Raw genomic sequence first — 13,982 nt, forward strand, 5'->3', positions numbered from 1 at the left:
TCAGGTGTTACTCGCTCCTCCTTAAGGCTGCAGCTGGTTTGTGTAGCACACAGTTTAACAATACACAGTACAGGTACAGCCAGCAGGAAACGGAAGTGACGACTGTACCTGAGTAAATCACTTTGCAGCCAACTCAAAATGACCTGAAACTCATTATTTCTTTGTGGATTCATTTACAGCAGTGCGCCACCACCTCCACCTCCACCAGCAGGGGGCGTTCAGGAGACGTCGGCTGGTGGAGTTTTGATGACCAGTCGAAACTTAGAAAAGAAAGTGAAGAAGAAAGTTCACCAGCCATCAGTCTGCATCGATGTTTTTATTTCTCAGCATTTTGTATCCGAAACAAACAGAGCGTGAACCAGCCCGCGCACACACACACACACACACACACACACACACACACACACACTTCTTCTCCACATGATTCACTGAAGGGCAGAAACAGAGCAGTGAGATCCGTCAGCTTCACTTCACACGCGTCTGATCGTCCGTCTGACAAGTTAAAAATATAAAAACTGCGTCTCTTTACAGGATGCATATTTTCATTGTAATGTGGCTTTGAATCATCAGAAGGCCGTGAAGTTCTTTGACAAACATTTAAAAAACAACTCAACCCAGACATTACAAAAACATCTTTAAACCTGTGAAATTAAATCAGTTTCAGGACTCGAGTTCTGATCTTTAAAGAAATACAAAATGTAAACATGACAAATAAATAACCAATCAGAGTGAAGACACGGGCTCATCACGGAGTTGACCAATCAGAGTTGATTCTGCAGTCACATGATGATAATCAGCTTCAGAAAGTGAACCGATGAGACAAACAAAAGCTAATTTACATCCAGACATTTACAAACTGTACAATAACAACATCCACGCTCAGGAAACGACCACGTCGTCACACCTTCTTCTTCTTCTTCCTCTGGAGGTCACGGCGTGTCACATTCACCGGTCAGACAGGAGGAGCAGGGCATGATGGGATGCTATGTGACCTCCATGGGCAGCGTGGTCTCCGACAGTCCGTTCAGCAGTCTCTCTGGCTCACGTGCGTCTCTGTCAGGGGAAACGCCAGCAAACCATCAGCGATGACATCACTTCCTCCTGCTGCTCCGCTCCGACACAATACATCCTGCATGTAACCAGTTAGCAGACAGCTTTCTCTTCTGATCTGAGGTCTGTCCTCTAAGCCTGAGACCTGGACCACAGACACCTGGATGTCTGCTGGTGTACCAGTAATACACCTGAACAAACCTCAGACCTGCTTCCACAGTCAGACAGGTGGTTACTCATCTGCTGCTTCAAACACATTCGCAGTAACCAGGTTATTACAGTAACCAGGACACCGCAGCGCAGATTGGGGTTAGGTGGATGTTTACCTGGACAGGTGTGTTTACCTTGCGGGGGACACTTTGGGCACCCGGTCGAGGCTGGCAGCGACGGCGGCGAGCTTTAAGGCAGACGTTGGGGGGGCTGAGGGTCGAGCAGTGTGGGAGTGGACGGGGGAGACGGCTCCCACCTGGCTCCTGTGGCTGGGGAGGGACTGAGGGGAGGAGGACAGTGACCCCCGAGAGTACGGAGGCCTGGAGGGACCTGAGGAGGAGCAGTTTAACATCAGCCAAGATGCTCCACAAGGACACAGCAACCCATGACTCACGTCTGAAGTGTTCCGTGTGAATGAAGTTCCGTTATTATCAGCCGACAGCCTGTGGACTACAGGCTAGACATGTCTCACAGAAAGAGTCTTCACGGTCTTCACACACACACACGCTGCAGTGCTGAGCGCACATCCACACACACAAATACAAACATCCACAAGCTGAAGACACACAATGTCCAAACAGTCTCGCTGTTAATCAGACACCTGTTGAGTTTGACAAAAGTGACCACACCTGTAATACATTCGGACAGCTCTGATGTCACTTCCTCTTTGTTCTGATGAGTTTCAGACCTGCTTGTTACTGAATAAAACAGCAGAACTTCACTGTTCATTTTGTCTCCCACTGGGGACGATAAGGTCCTCCTCAGCAGGTGACCCAGTGAGGCGGCTCACCTGAAGGACGGTGGACTCCATTGACGCCGGTCCTGTAGGCTTTGGTCTCACTGATGTGACCACGAGGAGGAGCGCTGACCACAGCTGAGGCTGCAAACTGAGCGCTGGCCGAGTCCAGAGGCTTTGAACCGGACTCAGTGGATCTGGTGGACTACGGATCAGACCGGGAGAGGATGGTTACCGGCAGCACAGACACAGAACAGACCACAGGTCAGATCCATAAACACACAAACATGGACAGCATCAGAGTTCTGATGGAGTCCACGCAGTGGACGCTCGGACTAACGCCACATTCCATTTGTACTCCGAAATCGTTTTCCGACTTCCAAAGCCGGAGGTGGCGAATGAACGCCCCTGAAGTCAGACTTCCACCTCGTCACTTCGACGGACCTCAGAGGACACGAGTCTGCAAACCAAGATGGCTGCCCAGAGCGTCGACTGTAAGTCAAAGCTGTGGTCTTGCATGTCTTTAGTGCTTTAGTCTTTTTGTGTCCCGTTTAGTAAGTCATAAACACAACACTGTCCCCCTGCTGCCTGTGGCCACAGCTGTGGTCCCGTTAGGTGTGAAACACCACGTCATGTGTTGTTTATCAGCTGGTGTTGTCTGTAATGTTGCTATAGCAACAAAGGCTAAATGAGGTTACAAACGAACTGTCTTGTGTTGTGGCAAACAGAAAGCATCCAACTCGGTTTCTAACGGATGTGATGTCACTGCGAGTCCTGAGTTACGACTCACGAGTACAAATGGAATGCAGGGTAAACACGTGAGCGTCTCTCAGGTGGTCCAGGTAAGTCACCTGTGTGAGGCGCGGCGCCGTCTGCCTGCACGGAGCCGCGTTGTTCTGCAGCTGCTCCAGCTGTTGCTTCTGCATCTGGACCAGCTGCTGCTGGTGACTGTGGTACTGCTCCTCTGTGATGCCCCCTGCTGGCACAGACACAACACACCACTGACTCACATGTAGCAGGTTGTCCACACAGGGGAGCTGCTGAGCTGCCCCCCCTGCAGGTCAGCACAGGAACAGCAACAGAGTGAGGCTGATAACTCACCTGATCCTGATGTGTTGACAGCTGACAGGCAACAGCTGAGTCTACTGGGGTCTGAGGACTCTGTGGTCCTCCTGTCCACCTCACTGTGGACCTGAACCAGTCTGGGTCTGTAGCAGAACCTCCTCAGGGTCTGGATGTTGTTCAGGATGTCAGTCAGGGAGAGTTTCTGCTCCAGCCTTACTGGATCACTGAAGAGGCAGCTACTGGTCCTGGTCCTGCAGACCGGTTGTGTTAAAGAATTCATCTGCCTCAGCATTGGATCCAGTCCTGAGGAGGCCCGATCCAGGATGATCCTGATCAGAGAAGACAGACAGATGATTCATAATTAATGGAGACTTCATTAACTCGTCCCCACGCGTAATCATCAGGATAAACAATCAGCTGAACATCTGCTGAACCTCTTCCACAGCAGAACCAAAACCAGAAGCCTGCAGGGTGCTGGGACTCCACAGGTCTGCTCACCTGCCCCCTCGTCCCATCCTGCGCCGGCTCAGTCCCGTCCAATGAGGAGTCAGTTCAGTCAGAGAGTGACGGACACACTGAGGGAGGAGCTCCGAGTGATCAGCTCCACCCGTTGGCTCCGCACATGGCTGAAGAAACACACACGCACGCACACACACGCAGTCTGTTAAGGCCTGAGCTGGAGGTTAAAGTCAAACTGTGAAACGTGTTTCAGATCATACGAGTCGTCTCACTAGAAACAAAGCGAGTTCTGAACACTCAGGACAGTCAGGACAGAAGCCTCATGATTGGCTGATGGAAAGTTAAACCAGCTTCCTCTTCTTCAAAATAAAAGCCCAATTGTGCTTTTTTTTGCCAGTGCTTTGGGCTTTGGCTTTTACTCTACCGGTTAAACCAGTGTGGTTACCATGGAAACTGGTCCTCCAGACTCTTCTGGTCCTGGTCTGAGAACCCGGTGTTCCACCCTGAGGGTTCTATGAGCTACATGAGTAAGTGTACTGTTCTCTCTGAGGACAGTGTGTGCACGAAGAAATGAGACTCACAGGGAGGTACTGACAGCCAGCTTTCCTCCTGAACACAAAAACCTCCTCAGGATTATTCTCTGCATCGGGTGAGGACGGAGGAGACTGAGGAGACACAAACACGCTGAGTCAGAGACGCTCTTCAGTGGGATCACATGATCATCAGACAGATGTGATGCTCACCGGCGGCGCCGGACTCTCGTCTTCTTCCGAGCTGTGGAAGTCGTACTGTTTGATGTCGGCCTTGTTGACGGTGAAGGGACCGGGAGGCCGACCGGCACGTCTCTGTGGAGGACACAGTCTGTCCTGCCCAATGTTCTTCTTCTTTGGGCCAATCAGGTCGAAGGGAAGCTCGTCTCTGACCGAGTCCTGCTTCTTCTGCACCTGAAACACAGACAGAAGCTGATGATGATCAGTTGTGTGTGGAGTGATGACAAGGATGTGACCTTCATCACATTCAAACTACGAACTGAAATATCTCACAGGGTCCGGTTCTCCTGTGACGGTTTAGTGACTGAGGATCAGCTGAACCTGCTGAACATACATGTTCTGTCTCTAACTGTGAAAGATCAGCCTACAAACATGGCTGCCACCAATAAACAACTCCACAAAGGACAGGAGGACAAGTGAGGACACATTAACCAAAACCTAAAGTTTGATGGTGTGACTCTGGAGTCAAATGAAGGTATGGACCTGGAGACACTGCAGCTACTGCAGGTCCATCAGTCTGGTGGACGAGTTTGTCTGGAGAGACAGGGGAGTCAGAGTCGGTACCTTCATCCTGATGTCAGCTTTGTGTCTGTTGCCGTTGATTAGAGGCACTGGAGTGCAGTACAGCGGTTTGTCCACCAGAGGGAGGGACACCTCTGTCAGAGCTTCTCCACTGAAGTCTCCCATCTGATACCTGAACACACAGAAAACATCACGATGCTACAGCTGCCGGTGCGGTCTGGTGTCTGACCGACTGAAGCAGGACGGCCGGCCAGCTCGGCTCCACGGGACTGTCACATTATGTGCAGACAGGAAGTGGTGATTCAGGTGTGTGTGTGTATGTGTGTACCTCCTCTCCACCACCTCCAGCGTGAGGTGCAGCAGCTCTCGCTTGGACTTCTCTCTCCGCTTGATCATCTCCAGGATGGTGACGGTGCGACTGAACTCTCGCCTCAGTCTCAGCATCTTCTCGTACGACACCTCATCGTTCTTACGGTTCTGACACACACACACACACACACACACCGTAGTTATTCCTAAACTCGTTTGTGGCCTGAATCAACTGAGCTGTGTGAAGTCACGCCGACTGGGATGGAAACATTACGGTTTCTGCCCCCTTTCAGCCCAGTCTGCTGCAGTTCAGCTGAAGACAATCAGCAGGTTAAAAGGAAGACGTGTGGCAGACCGACTCACCTTCCTGGTCTGCATCTTCTCGGTCCTCCGCCTGAAGGCCACGTAGGCGTCGTTGTTGGTGGATCCATCCCTCTTCTCCTGTTTGACGTGAGGAATCAGCGACGGACCTCGACAGTTCTTCCTCTTCCTCAGCCAGTAGTCGTACACAGACTTCAGCAGGTAGTCGTCCTCGTTGAGCAGCAGCTTGGCCTCCGACAGAGACACCAGCTGAGGACGGAAGCAGAGACACATCAGACACTGTCTCACCCTGCACAGAGACTGTCTGTCTGTCTGTGGATCCACTGGTTTCACTTTGTTGGTCATTCAAAAACCCAAAACCTTCCACAGTGGACTTTCTCCATGTTTCAGCATCCTGGGCATCTGATCACATGTTATGATAAGCCAGCAGCTTCTGTGGGCGTGTACATAACAACATGTGCTCAAGTTAAAGGGCAGTTCCTGTGTTTTGAAACCAGGACCCTCTGTTTGTGTGTTTTGGACATTACAGAGAGGATCTCCACCGTTTTGTCTGAGCAGAGACACACGTCTCGCTCTGAAACCTCACGAGGTCAGCTGTTGCAGTGAAGGGTCACAGGACTTCACATGGATGCATCAACATGTGAAATGAGTCCATGTGGAGGGAGACCAGACCTCTTCTGTTCGTCAGTGTGTGTGTGTGTGTGTGTACCTGGTGCGTGCTGGCCTTCTCCAGTCGGTCCACCATGGTCTCAAACTGCAGAGGTTTGATGTCCATCTTCCTGTTCAGTCTGTTAAGCAGCGTCTCGTCCTCGGAGTCCAGGTCGTAGTCTGGCTGCTCCAGGTCCAGACTCAGAGCTGCAGGACCACACACAGGGCACATCATGACAGGTACTCAGGAAGCATGACGTTAGCATGAGTTAGGGGTGGAGCAGGAACGGCAGCTCGTCTTAGACATTTGGAGCTAAAACCTTGTCTGCTCTGAAGGACGAGTGTGATATAAATGATGAACGAAACCACGGTGACTGGACTCGTATGAAGCGGATTCAGATTCGGCTGATGTGCTCCACATGTGGAGCTGTGCTGAGCACCACTCACGCTGTATGTGGATGAGCTGCTTGGGGACTTTGACCTCTCCTCTGTACAGACGCTCGTAGTAGGTGGCGTTGGTCTCGGTTTCAGGGACGGGGATCACCATGTTCTCCTTCCTCTCCCTGAACACCTGCTGCGATGAGATCGCCCTCTGCAGGTGGTGCTCCTGAAACACACACAGCAGAACACACACATGAACCAAACACAACCTGCAGCTGTGGTCCCGCTCACACCGAGCATAAGGAGCACGTCCGGATTCATCAATCCACATGATGAGTCTGGATCAGTCACCAAACTGAGCATGAGACACTGAACACAGACTGAAACCTGACCTGTCCAGATGTTGAACAGGTGTAAACAAATCTATAATCCATATCCACCGAGTGTGTGTTAACACCTGCAGTCTCACAGCACAGAGCTGGAACGTGACAGGCAGTTCAAAGGCCCAGTGTGGAGGATTTGACACCTTGTGGTCAGGTTTCAAGCCCCTCATCTCACTCTCTCCTGGGCTTTTTCTTCTTTGCACATATGCAGGACCTGGTACCAAAAAGTGAGCCGAGCTGAGTCTGAAATGAGTGGTCTTATTCTCCAAAGGGACTCTTTGAAATATCATGTTGAGTTTGTACAGCACGTCCAGTGGAGGCAGCTGTCAAAGTAGCTTAAATGATTTAACAGCTTCAAAATAATTACTTGGAGTTTACTGAACCCCCTGTAGTCCTGGAGGCACCATGGCTCCTGCACCGCCTCACCTCCCTGTGTGGCCGCCGGCGAGGCTGACTGCTGCACGTCCATCACTCCATCACTGGGTGATCTCACTTATCTTCCTCCTTTACGGCTGATAACCACAGACTGGCTGCTCCCTGTAACGGACTCTGGACCGGAAAGTCTGTCACAAACTGGAAGCTCGTTCAGCTTTGTTTCACACAGTCTGGCGTCACACCGCCAGTCTGCCGGTGCTCGCTGTCGCACACAGGAGTAATCTGATTACACCACACACTTAGCGGCTAACCGCAGCACACTGACAGGCTGAAGCTAATGTAGCACTGATTAGTTAGCAGCTAGCCCGGTGTCGTCCGTTGCCTTGACAACTACGTAAAGACGTAAACGTCACTGCCACTAAAAGGCGCCCAAATCATACTGGCACTACGTTAACAACGCACTCTCTGCGCCCTTTACGTACATTAATGTATCTTCGTACACGGCATACGGACGGAACGTACGTAAGTGCGTCGTGAATCCCGCCGTGGCCCAGAGCTCACTGCCCTCGACCGACACACTTTAGAATTAAACATGTCCGTACCTGCTCCTCTTCCTTCTCCATCCCGGTCGGCATCTGCGGGACGGCCCGACTGATAGACACGCAGTCGGTAAGGTCCGGCAGGTCTCTGTTTCGGTAAACCGGGAGCGGTTTGGCGGCGTCTAGCGCCCGCGCCCGGAACGAGAGTTTACTCATTGTTTGCGCCAAATTAGCGACAGTCCGCCACAGATCCGCACCGACGCTGACGTGAATCCGCTTCGGACGCGACTTTGTCCTTCGCCGTCGAGCTCATCGGTGTCGGCAGCTCCGGTAACCGGCGGGAGGACTCATCAGTGTGTGCGTTTAACGGGACGTCCGGGCTGCTTCTCTGGGCGGCTCTGCTCCCTGCGCTGTGTAAAACATGGCGGACATGTCCACACTAGCGGCGGAGCAATCCCATCAGCCACCGCGGCGAACTAAAAAAAAGAAAAACACCCGAGACCCGAAGAAGGAAGAAGTACAAAATAAAGTAGGCTGATTTATGACCAACCAATGGAGCTGTTTGACTAACACGTACGATACGTTAACGAGCTGTGCGGTGACGTCTCCGTACACAGCAGAGGACAGCACTGATTTCAGACGCTTTGTGACGCTGGGTGAAACATACATGCAAACAGACTGTGTGCACTGACAGCAGGTCTCTGAGGGGTTTCTGGGCCCCTGTGGTAACATCCTGTACACTGTGGGTCACCTCAGCCCATCAGCCATGAGCCTCTCACCTGTGGTCAGTGAGCCAGGTGACCTGTGGACTGGTCCAAACGGGTGTTTTCTCAGCACCACACAACTTTTCCAGTTCGTGTTGTTCCAACTAGCTTAAAACATTTGATTCCTTATAAAGTGATATTTACACAAAACATTAAAGTCGGTGTAGGGATGATTGAGTAGATTTTTATCTGTCCAAACAGCTTTTTTATTTAGTGAACAGTCAACTTCACACACAGGAAAAAGAGTCAAATGTTTAATTAAAGCAGCTGAAGGTGACTGAAGACTGAATCCACTGAAAACTCTACAGCTCACTCATGTTTTTCAGTTTAACCAGGCAGGTATTTAATTTTACTGTGTTTGTGTAACACTTTCTTTATCTGATCAACTGCCTGCTCATTTCTTCCACAGACCAACAATCCCAGCTGAGTCTCGTGGAACAGAACGTGAACTTCCAGCTCGACTTTCTGGTAGTTTTCAGACCAGGTTGTTACTTCAGCTGGAAAGTCGACATCTCGGGTGTGATGCATCAGCACGAGAATGACGGGTTTATCACCTGGCGAGAGAAACACGGGACAAAGTTTAGCCTGATCGGTTCAGTCATTCTGTGCCTTCACTTATTGTTTCCTTTTTTGTGAGGCTGGTCATTCTAATAAAGTTGTCCTCTGCAGCAGAAGGGGCTCCTGGTCTGCCTTTCCTGAGATGGTCCTCATGAGAGCCACTTTGATCATAGAGTTTGGTGGTTTTGGTGACTGATACATTCAGAGTTCTTGAGGTTTTTTGGATTGACTGACCTTCACTTCTTAGGCACATTAAGGAAACATTAAGGACAAGGCACACCTGTGAACTGAAAACCGTTGCAGGTGACCTTCTGAACCTCTGATGAGCGAATGTCCTGAGTGTGCAAAGCTGTCATCAAAGCTACACGAGGCTACTTTGGACAATCCGAAATATTAAACATGTTCTCGGTTGTTTTAACACTTTTTTGTTTACTACATAATTCCATATGTGTTCTTTCATAGTTTGGATGTCTTCAGTATTACAGTGTTGAAAATACTAAAAATAAAGAAAAGCCACTGAAGGACAAGGTGCGTCCAAACTTTTGACTGATGCAGTTGGACGTTCAGCCACGTACCCGAACCCTGTAAGACCACCTACGACTAAAGTCCTGTTTCCAGGATCATTCAGATGTTCGCCGCAGCTCAGAGACGCCCCGTCAGCACTGAGCATGTGCAGCTCTCAGCCGAAAGGAGGAGATGCTTCCATCATCGGAATTTACTTATTTATTTTATTTTAATTTGTTATTCCTCGATTCGCTGGCCTGAGCTGCCGACTGACTCGCCCAGGACGAGCAGAGAGGCCAGTGGTCATCAGCAGCTTCATCAGTCGTAGCTGCCAGTTCACACTTCAGATCAGTGAAAGGTTTGGATTAATACTGACTACGAGCACTTTTTAAGGAAAATGAAACTAAAAGGAACCAGGAAGTGCTTTGATTTGCTTTCAAAAGCTCCATTTTTGATTTCATGAATTTCATGATTTTTGTTCCAGAACAGAAAATCGAGACGGTGATTCACTGATGGGAGGTGATTCCTGAGCGACAGAATCTAATCTGAATATAATTCTGAGATAAACCGACTTCGCAGTAAGGCAGAGTTAAAATCTTTTATTACCTGTAACCCTTCTCATGGCGGCCTGCACATCTGATCCAGCACGAGATCTGATTGGACAGAAGACGATGATGATGTCACATTCCTCCTGGCCTGTATTCACCACCTGTAATGTCATACTCGCCACTTTCTCCAGTATGACCTTCTCAGCACCAAAGGTCTGACCGCTGACCAGTGGGAAGACTTTCACTCTGAATGGTTTCAAGAACGATGAAGATGAAGATGAAGATGAAGATCTCCCTGCTGAAGGACAAACAAACTGTTAACTTTTCAAAAACCTCCTGAAGAGACAACAGGAGGACTCGGTCAGCAGACCTACGAGTGTGCTGAGCTGAACTAACTGTGTGTGATTGTGTTTTGTATTGATCCATTTCAGTCCAGTCTGCCCTGATTGATTGGATGCTGTATTCAGACCCTGTCCAATCAAGCACCAGTCTGAGCCACCAATCCAGACTCAGACAGTGAATGAACCACATGTTTGTTATCAGAACACTGGGAGGGTTACTATGATGTTTGGAGGTCCTGAGCTCCACAGAAACTCAGCAGGTGGTCCCCAGCACGGCTTTGGTTTTCACTGGCGGTTGGGTTTACCTGCTGGGTCTCTATGAAGTCCACTGGATTAAATGTGTTCGATTTATTATCAGTCATCTGAACATTACCGTCGTGATGACCTGTAGGGACCCACTGACCCACTGTGGTCCTGTTTGGGGTCAGAGCTGACCCTGGACCAGCCCCTAACGGCAGAGCTGCTGGTTTCTCAGCAGCTCCAGTCAGGGGGAGGTTGAGTGTTTAGCTCACAGGGAGGAAAGGGACAAAGAGAAACCAGCACACCTTGAACACACCATCAGGACAGCAACAGCCTGTTAGCGTTAGCAGCTGAGTCATGTTGAACACAAGCAGGTCAAAAACGTGTGTGGATGATAACCTTCACTGAATTTCTTCTCTTGATCGTTCCAAGCTCTGAAGAACAACAAAAGCTTGCGCTGGTCGACTGATGATTTGGTGATGCAGTCCTTCAGTTGGTCTTTGTGTACATCACCTGGAGAGCAGACAGTCCAAGTCTTATTAGTTCATCACAGTCACACATCTTCTCCTGTCTGACACTGACACTGGAACACTTTGTGTGTGGTTTGCCTGATGCACTGAGTCCAGTGTGTCACTGGAGCTCCTGCAGGGCGTATGAACACACACTCATCAAACCAGGAGCACAACATAAACGACAAGAGGACCTCTGCTGTCTGATCAGGATTCCTGGAGACCCTCTGGTCAGACTCTGCCCCCCCTCGAGGTCTCTGTGCCCCCCTGCTGCCCCCCTGCTGCCACCAGGTCCACCGCTGGTTCAGTGTACTGCAGTGCTGCTTGAAATGTTCACAACACATATACAGTAGTACTGTTTAAATGAGATAAATGCAGTAAATGTACATACCTTTGAGACATTTTTGCATCTCCCATTTGAGTTCCTGTAGAGTGTTTGGGTCCACTGATGCCTGAAACATAAAACTTGTGGTTTTATAAGTGAAAACATGCAGTGCAGTAAAGTAAACGCAGGGGTTCAGTCAGTTAACTCAAGTCATGTACGTCAGTACAAAACTGAGGTACTTGTACTTGAGTTTTTCCATTTCTGTGACTTTGTAGTTTTACTGTACTACATCAAAGCCAAAAACTTTTCTTGATCAACTTTTCACATTTGAACTTTGGTGTATAAAGTTGATGATAAAATACGCAGCATCATAACAGAGTAAAGATAAAATACGTGACAACAAACAGTCAACAACCGGAGATGTGACGTGTCCAAGATGTCTCCTGGTGCACAGAAATCTACTGAAGTTAGCTGCTAACCGGTTTGAGTCCACACTGTGACGTCCAGGCTGGATTATAATCCAACTCCCAACTCCCTGTTATCAGGCTGCCCCAATAAGTCCATAAAGACTCCAGCTAACCCAGAATACCGCAGCACCTGGACATATTAGAGATCATATTTCTGCTGTACTGGCTTCTCCATGTTGGCTGCCTGTAAAGTCCAGGATAGAGTTTCAAGTTCTTCTTCTTCTCTTCTTCATGTTCCCAGGATGCAGGGTTCCTGGAGTCTTCAAAAGTAGATCGGGAACCAGAGCCTTTAGTCATCAAGCTATAGTTAGGGCTGGTTTAGGCCGGCCTCTAGTTATGCTGCTATTGGCTCAGACTACCGGGGATCTCCCATGATGCACTGAGCTTCTGCACAGGCTGAGATCTCAGACTTTCGTTCACTTTATTGGTGTGTGTGTGACAAAGAAGAGCTTCATCAAGCAGCAAAGATTTTAGCCTCTGTCATGATCCCATAGCTGAATTCTTACCTGCGCAGACTCAAAATCTTCCGTCATCTCCGCCGCAGGCTCCACACGCTGGGCCCCACAGTGTGGACATGTCCCTGGAGGTGGCGCTGCAGCCTGTGGAGATACGAGGACACTTTGTGTCAGTGTTGGAAACATGGAACAGCCAATCGTTAACTGATTGGTTAACTCGACCCCCTAACACAAAGAAATAAAATAAATAAACATACAAATAAACAAATAAACGTGTCTCTCCTGTCCCAGAGGGGTCCTGGCTCACAGTCTGAGGTGCAGGAACGAGCGGCCATGTTTCACTAGTTAGCTTTTCATATTTGTGACACGTGTTTCTGTTTGATGACTTTAATAAAGATGAAAGAAGAACGTGTCCTTACCTGTGCTGGGCCTGATGGCTGAGGGTCTGGTTTCTGGCCACCTGCATCATTATCAACAGAGCTCCCTACACCTGTGGAAGCAGGTGTGATGTGTTAAATTCCATCCAGAATCAGAAGGTTTAGAGATAAACGTGGTTCAGACTCACACACAGTCTGTCAGCTGTTTGAGCTGTGAAGGTAGCTGTCAGGTGATGAAGACGAGGGAAACATGAACGCTGACCGTGTGATCACCTGAACGTGACAGAAAGCGGTCTGACCGACTTCAGAGCTGCACAACACTTATAACAACCAGCTGAAGTCTTTTATGATTTAGGTTTTTAAGTGCCTTCCTGTCATCAGTCTGTCAACATCCCCTTCACATGACCACCCAGGTACCCCTGTCTCAGGTGTCTCAGGTGCCTCAGATGTGATGCTGCAGCAGCAGAGACAACACTGCCCTCTAGCTGTCGGAGCTTTAATCACAACACAGAATGAACCTGAACAGCGGAAAGTGAAGAAAGCTGTGTGACGAACACCAGTGAACACACCAGGCGGATGACAGAAGTGGTCCACTGTGTGTGTGGATTTATTTCAAACTGTACAGACTCACACACAGTCTGTGTGTCTTCTTCTTTTCAGCTGTGGCTCATCAGAAAAGTTCCTGACAGCAGTAACACAGTAACATTAAGCAGAGAGAAACTGCTGAGTCACTTTGTTCATTCTTGTTCCTTCTAACCTGAGCTCAAGCCTCCTGCTGACATGCTGAACACATTTGACAGAAACGTCCTTACCTGTCGTCTCCGGCTGCTCTTCCATCGTAGATCTGCAGCAGTCAGAGCTGCCAGCCTCGTTTGGTCTGTGAGGATCTGCAGCAGTCGGAGCTGAGAGTCTCTTTATACTGAGCCCCTCCCTGCAGCAGGAAGCACACGAGCTGCTTCCAAACCTTCACTTTCACTTGTCTGGCCGTGTTTGGCTCGTACTGCTATCTCTGTGAGGACCGACATCTGGACAACATCTGATCTGGACATTCGTACATGACTACAGAAACAGGGAGGCAGCAGTCTGTGAATGACTGACACGAACAGACACTCTGTCTGTGGTCTGT

At 49.4% G+C, this 13,982-nt stretch overlaps 2 protein-coding genes and 1 long non-coding RNA gene across 9 annotated transcripts; 1 reads left to right on the plus strand and 2 right to left on the minus strand.

Annotated features, from left to right (window-relative positions):
* Positions 1 to 297: 297 nt before the first annotated feature.
* Positions 298 to 8,271, minus strand: epc2 (enhancer of polycomb homolog 2 (Drosophila)). Of its 4 annotated transcripts, none has more exons than XM_046403620.1 (14): positions 7,832 to 8,271; positions 6,538 to 6,697; positions 6,152 to 6,297; positions 5,485 to 5,691; positions 5,141 to 5,289; positions 4,855 to 4,984; positions 4,264 to 4,464; positions 4,102 to 4,185; positions 3,560 to 3,687; positions 3,098 to 3,390; positions 2,848 to 2,975; positions 2,051 to 2,201; positions 1,395 to 1,590; positions 298 to 1,053 (listed from the first exon to the last, which is right to left on the minus strand). In XM_046403620.1, exons 1-14 carry the CDS (start codon positions 7,982 to 7,984, stop codon positions 984 to 986), a joined length of 2,196 nt encoding a protein of 731 aa, XP_046259576.1. In that variant the 5' UTR covers positions 7,985 to 8,271; the 3' UTR covers positions 298 to 983. The 4 variants fall into 4 exon arrangements, with proteins under 4 accessions (XP_046259576.1, XP_046259577.1, XP_046259579.1 ...); XM_046403621.1 differs by having other exon boundaries at positions 2,848 to 2,972; positions 7,832 to 8,270; XM_046403623.1 differs by lacking the exon at positions 7,832 to 8,271 and adding an exon at positions 7,281 to 7,416.
* Positions 7,760 to 9,203, plus strand: LOC124066882. Its single transcript, XR_006844656.1, has 2 exons — positions 7,760 to 7,898; positions 8,942 to 9,203. It is a non-coding gene; the product is annotated as an uncharacterized LOC124066882 (long non-coding RNA).
* On the minus strand, positions 8,701 to 13,982 carry LOC124066873. Of its 4 annotated transcripts, none has more exons than XM_046403695.1 (7): positions 13,669 to 13,982; positions 12,899 to 12,969; positions 12,531 to 12,623; positions 11,624 to 11,684; positions 11,123 to 11,236; positions 10,201 to 10,440; positions 8,701 to 9,086 (listed from the first exon to the last, which is right to left on the minus strand). In XM_046403695.1, the coding sequence occupies exons 1-7, from the start codon at positions 13,691 to 13,693 to the stop codon at positions 8,860 to 8,862; spliced, it is 831 nt and encodes a 276-aa protein (XP_046259651.1). In that variant the 5' UTR covers positions 13,694 to 13,982; the 3' UTR covers positions 8,701 to 8,859. The 4 variants fall into 4 exon arrangements, with proteins under 4 accessions (XP_046259651.1, XP_046259652.1, XP_046259650.1 ...); XM_046403696.1 differs by having other exon boundaries at positions 12,531 to 12,642; XM_046403694.1 differs by having other exon boundaries at positions 10,201 to 10,437; positions 12,531 to 12,704.

The sequence above is a fragment of the Scatophagus argus genome, chromosome 11 (genome assembly GCF_020382885.2).
Source record: "Scatophagus argus isolate fScaArg1 chromosome 11, fScaArg1.pri, whole genome shotgun sequence".
NCBI lineage: Eukaryota > Metazoa > Chordata > Actinopteri > Scatophagidae > Scatophagus > Scatophagus argus.